Raw genomic sequence first — 19,116 nt, 5'->3', positions numbered from 1 at the left:
CCAGATGACCTTCCTCTGCCTAAGAATCTATATGTGGACAGCAATGTGAATATGGCTGGGATAACAAATACCAGTTCAGTCTCTAGACATATATTGTCCTCATTTAGCACTAACTCAGCAGGGGCACTTCTATCAAATTAAAATGCTGCTACATAAATCTTGAATCCTACCTTTCTGGCTCTGTCACCATATGAGTAAGCTCCAGCAGAAGACTGAGGCTGTCAGGACTGCTGACTCACTGGGACCTTCCACTCTGGGCCTGCTAGGAGAGAGCACTGGCTTGGCGGTTGGGAGATTCAGGGTTTCTCATCCTGACTCCATCATCTTCTAATTAAGCAACCTTGGAAAAGTCTACAAATATCTCCAAGGGGTCATTTATTTTATCTGTAAGATGGGGAAAACATGGATACATGCCCAGTTGTTAAGAAAAAGGGTCAAACCCTGACCCTAGCTGTGAGGCATAGGCAAGTTTCTTAACCTCTCTAAGCTCCACTTTTCTTATTCGTAAATAAGAATAATGAGAACCAATCTCACAGGATTGCTATGAAGATTAAATGAATAATCTGTGCTAAGGCTCAGCATAGCATCTATCGGACAATAATTACTTAATAGGAACTTGGGTTGCTATGAAGTTTATGAAAAGTGATAACGGATATTGAAGAGGGTTTTGTATATTTTAAGATCAGTAAATTTTATTCTGTATTTTCATTACAAGAACTGTGTGTGCTCAGTCACTCAGTCGTGTTTGACTGCAACTCCATGGACTATAACCCACCAGGTTCCTCTGTCCATGGGATTTCCCAGGCAAAAATAACGGAGTGAGTTGCCTTCTCCAGTTCTTCACAAGAACTATAAATCCTATTTTCAAAAAAAAGGCTTACAAACTTAGTACTAATGTATATGAGTGCTGATTTTCAAGTAAACAGAATGTATTTTCCTGGAAAATTCTAAACCCAGCCAAATAATTCTTACACTCTGTGGGAAAGACTGAGTTTGAAGTTTTAGAAATAGGTTTGAGAAATTAAAGTTGTCTCCAACTATATGTCTCATAGGTTCTCAAGGAAAAGTCTATTTGTTAGTTGTAACCATGAAACTTTGAACTGTTCTCTGAAAACCCAAGATCCTGAAGGTTAGTTTAATACATCTACAGTTAGTTACTTGGAATTATAATCTTTTTTTTTTTTTTTAAGCTCTTTCTTCTTGCTGTAGAAATTTTCTAAAAATCCTGGAAGAAACCAGTCTTTGGAGATATATGAATTTTCCTAAAAAATTAAAAAGGACGATTCTTCTGCATCTGGGTAAGGACATGCAAGTGTAAGACATGAGTTACTAAGGAAAGGGGACTAGAAATGAAAGCCTCTTAAATGCCACAATAAAGCAACTGTACACTTAAATTTCTAGTTTTCCATAGACACATTTCCTAGCAAGGGGGAAAAAAAAGGTACTAACAAAAGCCACGGAAAAACCTGGAGAATAATAAATGACTAAGCAGGCTAAACCATATCAAATATTTTTATATCTATGAATTATCATGATACTCAAAAAATAATAAATTAGTCATCATTCAAAGATGCCAGGGAACCAACTCAATATTTTGAAAACTGGTAAATAAAGGGAATGAATCAAACATTTATCTTGCTTTTTCTATAACTGTACCGCTGGGGAGCCAAATAGCAGAAAAGGAGATTTTCTTTTTATAGTAGTACTCAAGCAAATCAATATGAGAAAAAGTAACAGAATTAAAATTACAAGGGTGATGCATTTGAGGACGGTTGTATCAACTTAAACAGAGAGCAAACTAGACATTATAGCCCCCTGATGAAAGAACACATCACCATCTATGAAGCTTTCTTCAAAAACAAACATGAATCTAATCAGGCCTCTATATCCAATTGCCAACTTGTGGAAATACAGAAAAAAGAGGAATATATTAAACTACACTTCTGGGAATGCAATCAGCAAAAGCTAGGCTTGAAAAGTTCTACACAACAAACATCCTGATTTTCAGTAAATAAATTCCAGGGAGTCAAAGGGAAGGAGTGGAGGAGAGAGATGACTATTTGAAACTTAAATGGATCCTAATTCAAATAAATTTTAAAAATTAAAACTTTCATGGGACAACTAGAAATTTGAACACTACCTGCATAGTTGGTGATATTAATGATAATGGTACTTTTACCATGTTTTTTAAAAAGAGTCATTATCTTTACAGACATATATTGAAATATATGCAAGAAAAATGATATGATGTCTGGGATCTCTTCAAAATAATGTAAGACAGTGACTGGGAATGTGGGTCAGACAGGACTGGCCAGGGGCAAAGTGATGTATACGCAGGGTTCTTAACAATATTTTGTCTACTTTTATATGTCCCAAATAGTTCACTTAGAAAGGAATGGAGAGACAAAAGGGAGAAAAAAGTAAATAACTTTTACTGGGGTCTCAATTTTGTGTCATTATCATCATCCCAGTGTATCATGAGGTGTTCAACTACCTTCTGGTTGATATTTCATAATATTTTTTTGGTTCTAATCCATTTCCCTACTCCTTCCTACAAAAGCATCTTTTATTATGGCCAAACTTCTCTAACTCAGGTTCTCCAAACGACACTGGGCTCACTCCTTGGTCCTTGCCTCTCGTCATGGTTTTGGGGGTCAACCTAACATTATCTCGATTTCTGGGTTGGGAAGATCCACTGGAGAAGGGATAGGCTACCCATTCCAGTATTCGTGAGCTTCCCTTGTGGCTCAGCTGGTAAAGAATCCACCTGCAATGTGAGAGACATGGGTTCGATCCCTGCGTTGCAAAAATCCCCTGGAGAAGGGAAAGGCTACCCACTTCAGTATTCTGGCCTGGAGAATTTGATAGACTGTATAGTCCATGGGGTCTCAAAGAATCGGACACGACTGAGCGACTTTCACTTTCACTAACATTATCACAAGAAACACAGACTTGAAGTTCAGACTGACTTGACACTGAATCCCATAACCTACAGACACTTCTACTACCAGCCTCCCTCTTTTCCCTCCTCCCTGTATCCCCCACAAGGCTATGAAACTTTGGTCTACTTATTCTGTCAGTATTAATTTCAGCATCTGTCAAACGGGATGATGAAAATTTCAATACTGTGGTGAAGGTTAAGTGAAATCATATTAGGTAAAACGCCTGCCCAGTGGGTGGCACTTAATGCTCATACAATAAATAATAGTTCCTTTTCCTTTTCTTCTAAAAATGACTCTTCCTCCGCTTAAGACAATCCTACCCACCCTTCAGGAAAATTCAACTTGCACGTCCTCTGAGATCCTGGAGAATTTATTTCTAGGAAATCATAAAGCAGGAGGAATAGTACAGTGGTGAAGGGCACCAGACCTGGCTCTAGCAATCAAAAGCTGAGTGACCCTAAGCAATTTAATTACTTCTCTAAAGTCTTAGTTCACTCATCTATAAGATAGAAATAATAAGGGCACGTACCTACTGGGGATATTGTGAGAATTAAGTTAAATAATCCAGGCAAAGTGCTTAGTGCAGCACTCAGTAAAAATTGGCAAGGAGGAAAAAAGAAGAGAAAATCAAGTCTGAGATTGTACTCCAGTGAAATTCTGCGTTTGACTTGCCTCTCCAACTAAACTAGAAGTATCTTTAGTGCAAAGACACTGATTTATACTTCTTTGCATTTTCTAATGCACTTTACATGTAGAAGACCTTTAAAAAATTACTTGTCAACAGAGAAAGAGAGAATCTGAGCATACGTATAATACCGTACTCAGATTCCTATAATCCTTTGTGGTATGTGCTACAAAACATAACTGTCATGTAGCAATTAAGAAAGAAAAACGTCACCTGTATCTAAATACAGCACCACCCTCCATTCCCAGGTGCCCTCCCACGTTGTCTTGCATGCCATCAAGGAGTGCCTGTTTTGTCTCCCTCACCCACATCCTGATTTTTTTCTTTTATTTCCTTCTCTGACTGACTAAACCCAGTTGCTCCCACAGTGACTGTTGGGTTAGGTTTAGAGAAACAGATCACTAAAGAATAATCAGAACTGAGTTTTTCCTTTCCTGTTTCAAACAACTTTTAAAAATTCAACTGCTTCTGCTTTTATTCCATGGAGAGGCAGAGAAAAAAAATTTTTTTAAGGCAACAGGGCAGAGAAAAGGCATAAAATTTATCAGGAACTATGGAACTATAACTAAAGGTATATGTGAGTGACAAATGAAGGGGCAAAGGGAATGTCATCACCAACCATTGGTTCAGCTTAAAAAGAGAACAGGAGAACATTTCTCTAATAACACTGTCCTATAGTCACTGCATCAAACCTACTGCATCAAGTTGTGGCCGCCCCTCACAACTTCATGGCAAAGACTTTTTCAAAATTTTGCTATTTTTCACAGCTGTGTGTGTGTGCTCTGTCACTCAGTCATGCTTGACTCTTTATGACCCCATGGACTTGTAGCCCACCAAGCTCCTCTGTCCATGGGATTCTTTTTGGCAAGATTACTGGAGTGGGTTGTCATCTCCCCCTCCAAGTGGATCTCCCTGACCCAGCGATTGAACCTGCGTCTCCTACATTGGCAGGAGACTTCTTTACGACTATGCCACTGATCCTCTATCATACTATAATTATGGAATCTCTCATTTACTGAGCACCATTAGGACCAGACTTTTGGCTAACCATTTCACACCACCCTGACATGGGAGGAAACTGAGGCTTACAGAAGTTAAGAAACTGGCCCACTCTTGGCTGGTCAGTGGCAGAACAATGATTCAACCTCAGCATAGTCCGCCATCAGAGTACAAGCTTTACATCACCTAGGAATCTGCTAGTGGGAGGTGGGATTCCTGGCTGAAGTCTGAGGCTAGAGGGATCACACAGGGAGTTAATGAAGACATGTGTGTGGAGACAGATTTAGCACATATTAACTACAAAAATGACTTTCAAACAAAGGAACTGACTCTAAACACCCTTTGCCTATTTCTCTTTCTCTAGTGAACTGCTTTTATCTTTCACTTAGTTACTTATGGAAGTTTTTATCTTTTACTTACTTACTTACAAAAGTTCTTATCTGCTATACCGCTTTGCAAAAATCTTCACTGTGTATGTGCTTGTCTTTTTTGTGTCTCTACTGAACAGAAATTTTAAGTTTTAATGTAATCAAATTTATCTTTAAATATATGCTTTACCATTAAAAATATGGTTTGTGATATGTACGCTTGAGAACACTTTTCCTATCAATATTTTTTTAAATATTTTCTTCTAAAAGTTATATAAAGTTTTCTTCTATAATTAGGTCCAATCAACCTAGAATTTATTTTTGTGCATGGTGTGAGATGAGATCTAATGTTATTCATCTCTACATGAATAAGTAGTTGCCCCTGCAACAGTCACTGAAAGGTCCACCCTTTCCTTACTCATTTGTCATGTGCCTCTGTCTTATGTCTAAGTTTCCAAACATTTGTGGATATGCTTCTAGGGTTCATAATCTGTTCTACTGTTATCTTCATGTATCTTTGCACCAATTTCACTACTCTAACAACTAAAGTCTTGATACCTGGTAGAAGTAGTGTCTTCTTTGTTGTTCTTCAAAATTATCTTAGTTATTCTTGGCCCTTTACTCTTTCTTATTAATTTATAATCAGATTATAAGATTATTAAAAAAAAAAAAAACACCTCAGGCTTTCAAATGGCACTACACTGAATTTAGATAAATTCAGGGTGAAATGTATCTTGTAATGTTGAGTTTACCCATCCATGAACATGGTTTATCTTCCCATTTACTCAGGCACTCTTTTATATCCATTATATATTTCTTGCTCCTCTGTTAGTGTTATTTCTAAATATCTTATAGCTATTTTTATATTATGAACGAAATAATATTTCCTGTAGTATTTTTCTAATTGATTACTATTGATACAAGAAAGGGGCTTCCCAGGTGGCGCTAGTGGTAAAGAATCCATCTGCTAATACAGGAGACTCAAGAGACACAGGTTCAATCCCCTGCAGAAGGCCATGGTAATATAGGCCAAACAGGCCCACTCCGGTATTCTTGCCTGGAGAATCCCATGGACAGAGGAGCTTGGCAGGCTACAGTCCATGGGGTCACAAAAGAGTCAGACACAACTGAAGTGACTGAGCATGCACACACAATACAAGAATGCAATTTTAGTGCTTCTCTTCTTTTGGCAACAGTGGTGAATTATCTTATTTTTGATGATTGATCTGAAGATTTTGAATTTTTTATGCAATCATACCATATGGAAACAAGAAGTTTTCTCTTTATTCCTTTCAACCTTTTACTTATCACTTGTTTTTTCCCTTGACTTCCTGTAATGACTAGTACCTACAGCAGAGCTGAACAAAAAAAGTGATTAGAGGGTATTCTTCTTTGTTTTTGTCTTTCAACAGAAATCCCTTTGAAACTTCAGAATTAATCATGATGTTTGACATAGGCTTTTATCAACTCAAAGAGTTTTTTGTTGTTTTGTTCATGAATGAGTGCTTTTTTGTTCCTTTGTTCCTGAAGGTGTTTTAACAAATGCTTTTCTTGAGTCTACCGAAATGACTGCCTATCACTTTGAATTACTTAAACTGTGGAACCCACTCAATTGTGATGAAATAAATTTAATGTATTGAAAGATCTAAATTTAAAAAAAAAAAAAACAGAATGTAACAGAGGGTACCAGACTACATCTGAAAATATAAGATAGGTAGTGTTTCTAAAACTTTTGTTCCAGTGGCTTACATGTGCTGTGAGGAAAATGTACTGTGGGTTGTATAAAGAAAAGTTTGAAAGCCACTGACCACTTTTTCAGTACATGAAAAAGTACTGTTAAGGACAGCATTTTATTGTAAGGTTTTCTTAAAAGCACACAATGCTTGATCTTTGCTCATTTAAAAACACCTAGCTTTAAATTATTATTAATATTAAAATAATAAACCACATTCCCTAGATGGACAAAATGGGCCACATTCATAGAATCATCTGAAGTTACTAAAAAATAATAAAAGTAAATTAAGTATGAATTTCTGACAAGGTTTGTTCTGCAAGAATAACTTTAAGTAAGGGTATTACAGCTTTTATCATATTTTCAAACTTGTCTGTGACCTTAACAATGGACAGAACCTCTACTCCAAAAAAGCTCAACATTGGTTTATATTTCTAAAATCAACAGGTAACTTAGTATTTGCATTACTTACATCACATTTTCTGTACTTTTGTACCAAGTCTGGCTAACTCATCTCTCAGCTGTTTATATTACTTCATACTTTGTTGACTAACTGCCTAGCCTTGTCAGAGGTTATGAAAACAAATATGCTCTCAAACGCAACCTCTACATAATTGACCATTCAATGTTTTTCTTCGCTTATCACTTCTGAAACCTTCCTTTAAGATATCTTAAGATTGTTTCGTGTTTGTGACCAGAAGCAATACTGCTCACCTTATTCACTGGATTTATTTCTGGAAGATCTGTGGCTGCTTCCTGATTATGCTGACTGTGATTTATCACCAGTGAGACCATTTTAAAGAAGGCAAATCCCAAAAAAGAATTCTAACACGTTCTGACAATAGCAGCATTGTTGGTGGAAGCACCTAACCTGCCAAAGGGACTATTTAAAGGACAATCATTGGATGTAGTGATTTTGAAATTTGGTTTTTAAATTCATATTCCCTCTTGATATATCATGTATGCTGATGTCCTCTATAAAAGCCACTTTTATGAAAATTAATCATTACAAAGACATTTTAAGGACCACAATATTCACCTTAGCAATGATAAAAGGTGCCAAGTTTTACAAGTCTAAAGAATACAGTATCACTGCTTCTAATTGGAATTTTTAAAGATTCCTGTTTTGCTATGCTAATTCCCTGGCTGCTGCTGGATATATTAGAATGGTATCCAAACTGAAAGAAAGCTGGCTTCATAGTCTTTTTCTAAAGTCCCCAAAATAAACTTATAAGCATAAATTTAAGTACACTAAACAATCTATTTCTTTAATGCTATTTTATAATCCCCAAAGCAGTGTTTTAAAAAATCATAGCAACCTTTCACAATGACTACATCTGGTAAAGTGGGAATGGCAATAGTTGATAAAGAAAAGGGCAACTTTGTGTTTTTGCCTTTTTAAAACATATTTTTGTATTATTTAAATATTTTAGATGTACTTTTTAATGAAAAACTGAATAAAGAAAAAGGGTACAATTACAAAATCAGGACTCTCCAAATTTACTTTATGCTACTCCCTGTCATCCCATCTCTAATCTTCTACTAGGACGTCACGGCACTTTGAAGGCAGGGACCTTGTGTGTCTTCTACGTCAGGCCTGGAGCAGACGCCATGCATCTATCTATCTGTAGACAGCAGAGGCGGAGGCAATGGGAGTAGGGGATTCAATAAGCCTTAAAGTGGACATTCTATTTATTCAGAATAAAGAGCTCTATTATCTCCTCTCTTTGAAATGCTGGTTAATATCTACTCACAACTCTTTAACTGCTACTACTGCTCCTGAAATAGCTAGACCCCTATTTGTATTGGATGGCCAAAGGTACCCTCTAGAGGGCTAAATAACTGGTCAGGCCACTGTTATTACAATTTTGAGAATATCACTTCATTACAGTCAAAGTCAAAGTCCAATGCCAGAATCCCTCTGTTGTACACCTGAAAATTACATAATACTGTACACTGACTACACTTTAATTAAAAAAAAATCCAATGCCAAGAGCCCAACTCTTATTGACATCCTTCTTTTTGAACCACTAGCCAAAATGTTACTCATCTGTTTAAAGAATTATTACCACTTCATTCTTACTATTTCTAAAATCTAAATTTAATTTTATATCTTGTTTTCCAATAAACTTGTTTCATATTTTGTTACTCTTCCTTCTCATTAACCTATCACCTTCTCCACAAAGCTCAAATACCTAAGCTTTAACCTTTTTTTTAGGTCAAATATAGGTGTTTCCCCAAAGACCTGCCAAACAACATACACGTAGGGATATGGTTTAAGAAATACCAGGGCAGGACTTCCCTAGTGGTCCAGGAGCTAACAATCTTCCTTGCAATGCAGGGGACACAGGTTCGACCCCCTGGTCAGGGAACTAAGACCCCACGTGCCACAGAGCAACAAAGTCTCTGTGCTTCAGAGTCCACTCATCACAACTAGAGACTCTGTTCGCCACAACAAAAGACCCTCATGCATGATGCAACTAAGATCCAATGCAAGCAAATAAACAATTATTAAAAAAAAAAAGAAAGAAAGAAAGAAATACCAGGGAGGAACAATGATGTAACAACCACTTATCAGCTCCAAACTCTGAGTTCTGCAATCTTCTATCCTAAACTGTAAAATACAATCCTGGGCAAAGAGACCATGGTTTAAATGAGGTTAAGGAGAACTAATGCATTAAAGCCACTGCTGACAAACCTGTTCCAAATTTACTGAAGGGATGTTTGGGATTCCCTGTAGCTTTTTCCAGCTGAAAGAGTCTCCAGGCATCATTCATCACATTCTTCTCATGTTCTGAATCAACTGCATTCACCTCTCTGTCTTTGCAGCTCTCATCAAACAAGGGGCACAGGAAAAACTGTGCAAATCTAAGGATGTGAAATATAGTTAACAATTTGAAAGTTGTTATTTTAAGAGTGGCCTCTGAAAAATATTTTTAAAAATGTTTGAAACTTAGGAAATATGAATTCTACAGAATCAGAGAAAACTACCATTGCTACGAAGAAAAAAGGAACATAAGTTCTAAGTAATATAAGAAAAAAATAGTATTATACATATGTAAATTCAGAGAACTCTACCCCAGATATATTACCTAATTAGTGAAAATATAAAAAGATTAACCTCTGATTTTGACAATGCCCATGTGTTGTTACCATATCACCAAGCAATTCACCAGCTGGGTGCCCTAAAATTCAACTCAATTGATATCATGAGATCTCACAGGTCCTACAAGACTCATCCCTCCCTCTCACCCCCTCCCCTCTGTTCTCAACTTCAAACACCAACCACAGGTCCAGGTTGTCACCTGGGCTTCTGACCAACCACTATAGATCATAGATCAGAGGCTCCCACAACCACCTCCTTGGGTGCAATTAATATTCTAGATCAGCTACAGGACTCAGAGAAACATCTTACTTACTAGATTACTGGATTTATTATAAAAGGATATGATTCAGGAACAGCTAGATAAAAGAGATGCGTAAGGCAAGGTATGTGGGAAGGGTATGGAGCTTCCACGCCCTCTAGGTAGGCCACTCTTCCCACATCTCCACATGTCCACCAATCTGTAGGCTCTCCATACTTCAACAGAATTGAGTAAATCACTGGGCACTGGTGTCTGAAATCAGCCTCCAGCTTGTGGACTGAAAGTTCCAACCCTCTAAATACAGGGCTGGTTCCCCTGGTAACCAACCCCTAGCCTCAAATTATCAAGGGACTCCCCTAAAGTCACTTTATTAAAATAACAAAACACAACTTTATGGCTCTCAACACTAAGGAAATTCCAAGAGTTTCAGGAGCTGTGGTCTAGGATAAGGGACAAAGACCAAATATATATTTCATATTATAAATCACAATACAACAATAAAAAGTCAGGGCAGACTTGCAAAACAGTGGGGCAGATTTATAAGACAATAGCAATCTAATCTATTTAAGATTTGCAATTTGAGATGTCTATAAAAATCTCTGTTGTACATGGCTAATTCTCCAAGAAAGGAAAACGCAGCTGATAGTTCTCAGGCAATAAATATTAAATTTAGTCTTAAGTGCAATTTCACTAAGACTCAGGCATTTTAGGACAAACTAAGTGACCCATTTTTAAAAGGCTCTATTTGAATATTTTTCCTTCTTAAGAACTTTATTGAAAGTTTCACTTTAGTGAAAAAAATAATAGTGTGAAAAACATATGACAGTAGTTTGACTAAGATATAATTATGGACTTTTATGAAATATTAAGAGAATTTTTAAAATTTAAAAGCAGTGGCTTGATAAATAAAATGACATGTAACTTTAACATAAGTAACCTACTATATTTTTCTTGAGGCTGTTCTTTAATAGTAGTACCAAAGCTGAACTAAGATTCCTTTAGTTAATATAAATTAACTCTCCTACACCAGGTTGCAATTTAAATCACGATTTCATATAGTAATTCTTCTTAAGAAACGTTAGACCCTATCTTATAAAAACAACATCCAGAATTCAGATAAAGCCAAGAGCAGCGACTGTCTGAATGGGACTACTATTCAGTGGGCCTAGAGACTCCTGGGTTTATAAACATCTCAGCAATTGCACCTCACAGTGCAGCCATCAAAGAAGCTGTTACCATTACTTGGTATTATTTTAAGCACATAGCGAATACAGTCCTGTGCTAAGTACTTTACACATACCAATCCAAAGGGAAACTCTTGTCTATCTGGAGCCTATAATTAAAGATATATGGAAACAGATAATTCTGGACATATAACCACTTTTACTACCTCAATACACTCAGGCTGGGAAAAGTATCTAATAGCTACATATCATAGCTGGACAAAGCCACATAAAGGGTCATGATTCTGACACAGTATCATCAGTACTTTTAAAAGATGCCCTATACAAGTAGCTTTTTTTTTTTCACTCTGATCCAAGTAACAGACATCCTCCATCATACAGAGATCTATTATATGAACATCTGCTGAGGCATTTGTAAAGCAGGAAATTAAATTCAGTGTATGATCCCAAGGAACTCATTAATGGAAGTCTTCTGGGAATATATACAAAAGATGATTACACCTCAAAGCTGCTGCCTAAAGACTGAAACATAAGCTAGAGTAAGTAAGAAACAGACTACTCTGACCCAGTCCTGTATCCTGAACCCATGCCTTTGTTCTTCTGTTAATGTTCTTTGTGCTACAGAACAAATTCAAACGATTAGGTTTGGGAAAAAAAAATGACTATTAATTTAAATAAGCAATTAAAGCTGAGAATTAAAAACTGTGAAATCAAACTTCATTATAGATCCATCAAAAACGCTGCAGAATTACACCTTCTTGGTAACACAGAGAACTATAAAAATTCACCAAGGGAAAAATTACACTTTGAACAAACAATGAATCAAATCATTGATATAATGAAAAATTAGATACTGTTAGCCGCTCAGAAAATTGACCAAGAAATTTAATTAGCCTAGTGGAGGCTGCTCCAGAAAATACTTTCACAAAATATCCCCAGGGTTGAAACAGCAGGTCAAAACATTCTGTATCCACTAAACATCCTTGAGGGCTGAGGAACTAAAGGAGAACAGAATATTTAAGTTCTTGTATTCTGTAACAGAAATATGTTTGAAAAGATATCCATGACACGAGTATAGTTTATTCTTCATCACATGCTTCATATGCAATACCAGTTAGAATGGGAAAGGCTGGTGAAAATTTTATAAGTCAAAAAAACATTTTGTAGGCCTGAAAGCTGGTTTAAAGTCATGCTATTATTTCTCCTCTACTACAAAGTAAATATATAACATCACTCATTATTTTCTATTTATAAAACCCAGGAGTCAAAAAGTACTAGTCAAACAAAACAAAACAAAACAACAAAATACTGGTTAAAATATCTTGTTAAAGCTATAAAGCTGCGAAGACATTTTTGTAAAAATAATAAGTATTGTTATTAACATGATAATTCAACAAAGTGGGATAATTCACAGGGTATTTTCAGCATTACCTGTCTAGCGCACCTTCTAGGTGTTCGTGAGAAACATCAAAATAGTAATTGGTATGCTCTCCACTAGTGAAGGCATTTGAACTTCCTGCATGCTCACTGAGAAACTGGCTGTATTCATTTTCTTTAGGGTATTTCTTTGTTCCCAAAAATAACATATGTTCACAAAAATGACTTAAGCCAGCAATATTTGGAGGATCTGACAATGAACCTGAAAGAGAAGGGAAAATATATATATAATAAATCATTCGTTTATATGTTGAAAGATATCAAGGACAAATGAATCACAGATGATTTGGAACTTCTGTTAGCAATGGTTAACTCCAACCATAATCACAGAAAGTTAAGTACAGGCTTCTCTAAATGGTACAACTTACATTCTAGCCCTAGCTTTTGACATCAGTTTGTCATCGTTGTTCAGCTGCTCAGTTGTGTCTGACTCTTTGCGACCCTATGGATTACAGCATGCCAGGCTCCCCTATCCCCTCCACTATCTCCCGGAGTTTGCTCAAATTCATGTCCATTGCGTCGGTGATGCTATCTAACCATCTTATCCTCTGCCGCCCCCTCCTCCTTTTGCCTTCAGTCTTTTCCAGCATCAGGGTCTTTTCTAATGAGTTGGCTCTTTGCATCACGTGACCAAAGTATTAGAGCTTCAGCAATAGACTGTTGCTGAATATTCCTTCCAACGAATATTCAGGGTTGATTTCCTTTAGGATTGATCTCCTTGCTGTCCAAGGGACTCTCAAGAGTCTTCTCCAGCACCACAATTCGAAAGCATCAATTCTTCAGCACTCAGGATTCTTTACGGTCCAACTCTAATATCCATACATGACTACTGGAAAAACCATAGCTTTGACTATCTGGACTATATGGACCTTTGTCAGCAAAGTGATATCTCTGCTTTTTAATATGCTATGTAGGTTTGTCATTGCTTTCCTTTCAAGAAGCAAGTGTCTTTTAATTTCATGGCTGAAGTCACCATCCACAGTGATTCTGGAGCCCAAGAAATTAAAATCTGTCATCATCAGATTGACATCAGTTACTTGGTGACTTTCAGCAGATACTTAACCTCTCTGGACAGTAGTGTTCTCACACATCATACTGAGAGAAAGAGCTGAATTCACTGTTTTTGTAAGAGCTAGAAAATTCTAGCTTTTATATTTTATTGAAGGAGACAATATAGGGTGGTGCTAAGAGCACAAGTTTGGGGGTTAGCAGGTCTACTAGCTGGGAAACATTGAGCAAAATATTTTGTTTCAGTCACTTTTTGTATATATACTTCACTTAAGAGAGTTGAGAGACTTCAAATTAGATGACAATTTGCAAGGCACACTGACTTGTGTTTGGCAATAATCATTTGTCCAACTTTAGAATTTTCCCAATTCTAAAATGCCATTGAATTAAAAAAAAGTTTTTCAGAGAGGAAAAAAACCAAATGTACACATAGATAAGAAGTAATTTGATTAAAGCAGAATTAAACGTGGAAGAAAAGTGTACACAAGAACTTAGGAAACATGCTATTCCTAGTGTATCAAGTGTATATGAAAGTAAAGGCAGTAGAACTGTTACTGTAAAGGATAGGAATGAATTTCCTTGCTGCTAAGTCACTTTTGCTGGAAACCTATAAGACACCCCTGGAAAAGGTGTGTGTGTGCTTAGTCGCTCAGTCGAGTCCGACTCTTTGTGACCCCATGGACTGTGGCCCATCAGGCTCTTCTGTCCATGGGGATTCTCCAGGCAAGAATACTGAACTGGGTTGCCAAGCCTCCTCCAGGGGATCTTCCCAACCTAGCAATCGAACCCAGGTCTTCTGCATTGTAGGTGGATTCTTTACCATGTGAGCCACCAAGGAAGCTTGGTAAAGGTAGGGTGATTTAACGTAGACAACTGTAGATTACCAACAGCTGTACAGGGCTACTGTACACAGTAACATACATCAAACTGGTAATTGCCAGGTCTCCATTGCACAAATATGGAGAGTCCTAATAACTGTAAACATTAGGTCAATGAAACTGGACAAAGCTTAATTCACAATTTTAAATTGTACCTATGTGTACATCAAGTGCTGCTGATGATTTATCTGTTGTTGGATCACTGACAAGAAGTACTTTGATCCCATTGGCCAGCTCAAGTCCACGGTATTCTCGCTTGTCTTCATGAGACTTGATGATATGATTTCCTATTCTCTTGATTGCTGGATTATTCATTTTGCTGTAAGTCTTTTTCTGGAAACTGAAAAGAAAAAAACATTAATTGTTGGATTGTGGTTTCTTTTTGTTTTAATGATCAAGGAGTAGCAAGCAAACCCATATACTATCAGAGTAAAAAATGTGTACAACGAAGTACAACTGACATAAATATTAGTTTCAGGGGTAAAACAGTGATTCATTACAAATTGATCACACAATAAGTCTAGTTACCATCTGTCACAAGACAAAGTTCTTAAAATATTACTGACTGTATTCCATACATTCCCATTGACTTATTTATGACTGGAAATTTATACCTCTTAATCACCTTCACCAATTTTGCCCAACTCCCTCTCCATTGTTTCTGCTAGAAACCAAGGATTTTCCCCTCTATATATATCTATGAGTTTGTTTCCTTTGTTCACTTGTTTTTAGATTCCACATATAAATGAAATCATATGGTATCTGTCTTTCTCTGACTTATTTCATTTAGCATAACACCCCTGTAGGTCCATCCACGCTGTACACACCTCACACACAGGAATATTACTCAGCCATGAAAAATAATGAAATCTTGCCATTTGCCATTCATCCATCAAACACTTAACATTACTTCCATATCTTGGCTACTACAAATAATGCCACAATGAACATAGGACTGCCAATATTTTTCAAATCAGTGTTCTCATACTCTTTAGATAAATACCCAGAATTTGCTAGACTGCATGGTATTTGTACTTTTAATTTTTTGAGAAACTTCCATGCTGTTCTCCGTAGTGCATGCTCCAATTTATAGCCCACCAAAGGATTCCCTTTTCTCCACATCTTCATCAACACTTATCTGTTGTTGTTTTTTGCTCACATTTCTTTGTACCTGTTTTGTGATGATTGGCACTTCTTACTTACATTGATTCATTAGTATTTCTTATTTCATGGTTTCACATCTCAAGATTCAGTTATAAATTCATATTCTAAAAGTTACACTAAAATCAAAATATAAAGTGAATAATTCTAGCTTTCAATGCAGAAGAAAAAAGTTTGAATTGCTTTTTTAACTTAGAGTAACAATGGTTCTTATTTTCTCTATACAGTACTGTACAGTGGGCTTCCCAGGTGGTGCTAGTGGTAAAGAACTTGGCTGCCAGTGCAGGAGACATAAGAGACTTGGGTTCAACCCCTGGGTCGGGAAGATCCCCTGGAGAAGGGAATGGCAACCCACTCCAGTATTCTTGCCTGGAGAACCTCATAGACAGAGGAGCCTAGTGGGCTACAGTCCACAGGGTCACAAAGAGTTGGACACAACTGAAGCAACTCAGCACGCACACTGTAAAGTACACAAAAGCAAAACCACTTGTAGAGGATACAAGCACGTGACTGTAAACCACACACGTGAACTAACTTATGTGACTGTATATACGAATGCATGTTTGCAAGTTAGAAACTTAACTAAAGGTTTGTATGTAGGGGACTTACTGTAATGTCTTTGTCTTTTGTAACAGTCTTTGTTTCAAAACTTATTTTGTCTACTGTAAGTTTTGCTAATCCAGCTTTCTTACATTTCTATTTGCATAAAATCTTTTTCCATCCCTTCACTTTCAGCCTGTGTGTGTAAATCTGAAGTGAGTCTCTTGCAGGCAGCATATAAATGGGGTCTTTTTTTATATCCACTTAGCCATCCTATGTCTTTTGATTAAAGCATTTAGTTCATTTTATTTTTAGCAATATACTTATTGCCATTTTGTTAACTGTTTTCTGGTTGTTTTTGTAATTCTTCTCTGTTCCTTTCTTATTCTCGTATTCCTTTTCCTTGTGATTTGATGACTTTCTTTAGGGTTATGTTTGTATTCCTTTCTCTTTATTTTTTGTGTATCTATTATATTATAGGTTTTTGTTTGTGGCTACCATGGGGTTAGTACATAACAAATCTGAAAATCGGTCTTGCTAGTCCTTAGGTCATTCTCAAAGATAGTTGTTCCACATGTAGTTGCAGTTTTGGTGTGTCCGTGGGAGGAGGTGCGCTCAAGATCTTCCTACTCTGCCATTTGATTCAGACTCTAGAGGAGACTTTTTATAGTCTATCTATAGGGTATAATCATTCCTCTCCTCTTAACCATCATTCTTTCAGATAAATGATAAAAGTATTGCTTTTGTTGAGCCATATTTGTATCAGGAGAACACATCAATGAGGATTTGTGACAGGATTAGGCCATAAGTTGATTACTGTGCTGACCTAGAAGAGTTTTTAAATACAAATAACTGCTTTCCAACATACTTCAGGGGTATCTACGAGAGTAAGTGAGGTGATAAATTGAGAAAGTATTATTATTAGGTCAACCAAAACACTGCTCAAACTTATGATATTCAGAGATAGGGTAGATCTGGAACTCACGAGTCTGATATTCACTTGCTCAGAACCTAGGGAGCAACACCATTGAGGGAAAAATCCTCTGAAGGCCTAATAAAAATAAGACACCTGGGTTCTCTTATGAAGGCAGCAAAAGTAAACACACACAAAAAAACAAATGAAAAGCTGGAAGGACCCCAAGAAATTTTTGTAATCTGGTGAAGAGTTGAATGCCACAGTAGGAACAGTTCAAAGATCCTAACAGACATGTTAGATAATTTCTCTTACAAAGAACTTCCCTTTCACTGCAAGTCCACTCCTTTCTTCTAGAGGAAGGCTGGAGTTACGGTGATGGGAAAGGATCCATCCCTTCACTGCACCCCTAAGTTTGTATGAGTGCAGTGAAGGGGTTTTCCAAATCTGCAATATGTTTGTTTTTGAGACTAAGAGTAAACACTATTTTTGTCTAGGCTGGGGACTGCTTAAGAGACCAAAATTGAGCCTGTTATATTAGCAGGTCAAAATACAAATTAGGTGAAGCAAAAAAATTTTCCAAAACTACAGAGGAAAAAAACGATCCTGTGCTAACACATTTGCTTTTCACCTGAAACACAAAAGAAATGGATCTAACTGCCCCTTAACAACTGACAGACATCCATATTTAAAAGTAAATCAGGACTTCCCTGTTTGTTCAATGGTTAAGGATCCACCTGCTAATGCAAGGGACTTGGGTTCGATCCCTGGTCTGGAAAGACCCCACATGCCTTGGGGTAGCTGAGCCTGTGTGCCACAACTACTGAGCCCATGCTCTAGAGACTGTGCTCCACAAAAAGGGAACCCCAGCTAGAGAGTAGCCCCCACTGTCTGCAACAAGAGAAATCCTGCTCATGGCAACAAAGAACCTGTGAGCCACAACATGACCCAGCACAGCCAAAACTAAATTTAAAAAAACAAAATTTCTAAAAAAAAAAATAAAGGTAAAGCAAAGGGGACATAAACAGACCTGCAACTAATTTTGGATAAAATTTCTTTTTTTTTTGCGTTAGAAATCTCTGGAGATTAAGGAAGGGAAAATCCAGTTTGCTTTTATCAGAATATCTTGCTCTATGAAATCATCAGTAACTAGTCTTCTGGGTAATAACTGATAAACCAAAGAGGTTCACTCTTAATAAGAATGTCCTCTAACCTATGGTATAGCACAGGAACTATATTTTGTGCTTTGTAACAACCTACATGGGAAAAGGATCTGAAAAAGAATAGATATATGTACATGTATAACTGAATTACTGCTGTATACCTGAAATTAACACAACACTGCAAATCAACTATACTCCAATATAAAAATTTTTTAAAAGTCCCCTAGATCTTCTTTTGAGGAGAGTATTTGGAGTTCTGGAGCTCAATACTATACATCATCAGCTCAGTTCAGTTCAGTCACTCAGTCGTGTCTCACTCTTTGCAACCCCATGGACTTCAGCACACGAGGCTTTCCTGTCCACCATCAATTCCCAGAGCCTACTCAAACTCATGTCCATCGTGTGGTGATGCCATCCAACCATCTCATCCTCTGTCGTCCCCTTCTCCTCCCACCTTCAATCTTTCCCAGCATCAGGGTCTTTTCCAATGAGTCAGTTCTTCGCATCAGGTGGCCAAAGTATTGGAGTTTCAGCTTCAGCATCAGTCTTTCCAATGAATATTCAGGACTGATTTCCTTTAGGATGGACTGATTGGATCTCCTTGCAGTCCAAGGGACTCTTAAGAGTCTTCTCCAACACCATAGTTCAAAAGCATCAATTCTTCGTCACGCAGCTTTCTTTACATTCCAACTCTCATATACATACATGACTACCGGAAAAACCACAGCTTTGACTAGACAA

General features: G+C 37.1%; 1 protein-coding gene across 11 annotated transcripts in view; it reads right to left on the bottom strand.

Annotated features, from left to right (window-relative positions):
* The window catches only part of IDE (insulin degrading enzyme), a 111,208-nt gene that overhangs the window by 47,303 nt on the left and 44,789 nt on the right, over positions 1 to 19,116 (bottom strand). For all 11 annotated transcript variants that reach the window (XM_081554401.1, XM_081554402.1, XM_081554406.1 and 8 more), the window contains exons 2-4: positions 14,754 to 14,938; positions 12,707 to 12,914; positions 9,425 to 9,594 (exon numbers count right to left, since the gene is read on the bottom strand). In XM_081554401.1, coding sequence (XP_081410527.1) covers positions 9,425 to 9,594; positions 12,707 to 12,914; positions 14,754 to 14,938 — 563 coding nt within the window. The remainder of the gene's footprint in view (positions 1 to 9,424; positions 9,595 to 12,706; positions 12,915 to 14,753; positions 14,939 to 19,116) is intronic.

Source organism: Giraffa tippelskirchi, chromosome 2, assembly GCF_054371585.1.
Source record: "Giraffa tippelskirchi isolate mGirTip1 chromosome 2, T2T-mGirTip1v1.2.pri, whole genome shotgun sequence".
Taxonomy (NCBI): Eukaryota; Metazoa; Chordata; class Mammalia; order Artiodactyla; family Giraffidae; genus Giraffa; species Giraffa tippelskirchi.
Note: the sequence above shows the minus strand (reverse complement) of the source record. Positions and strands in the feature narration are given on the sequence as shown.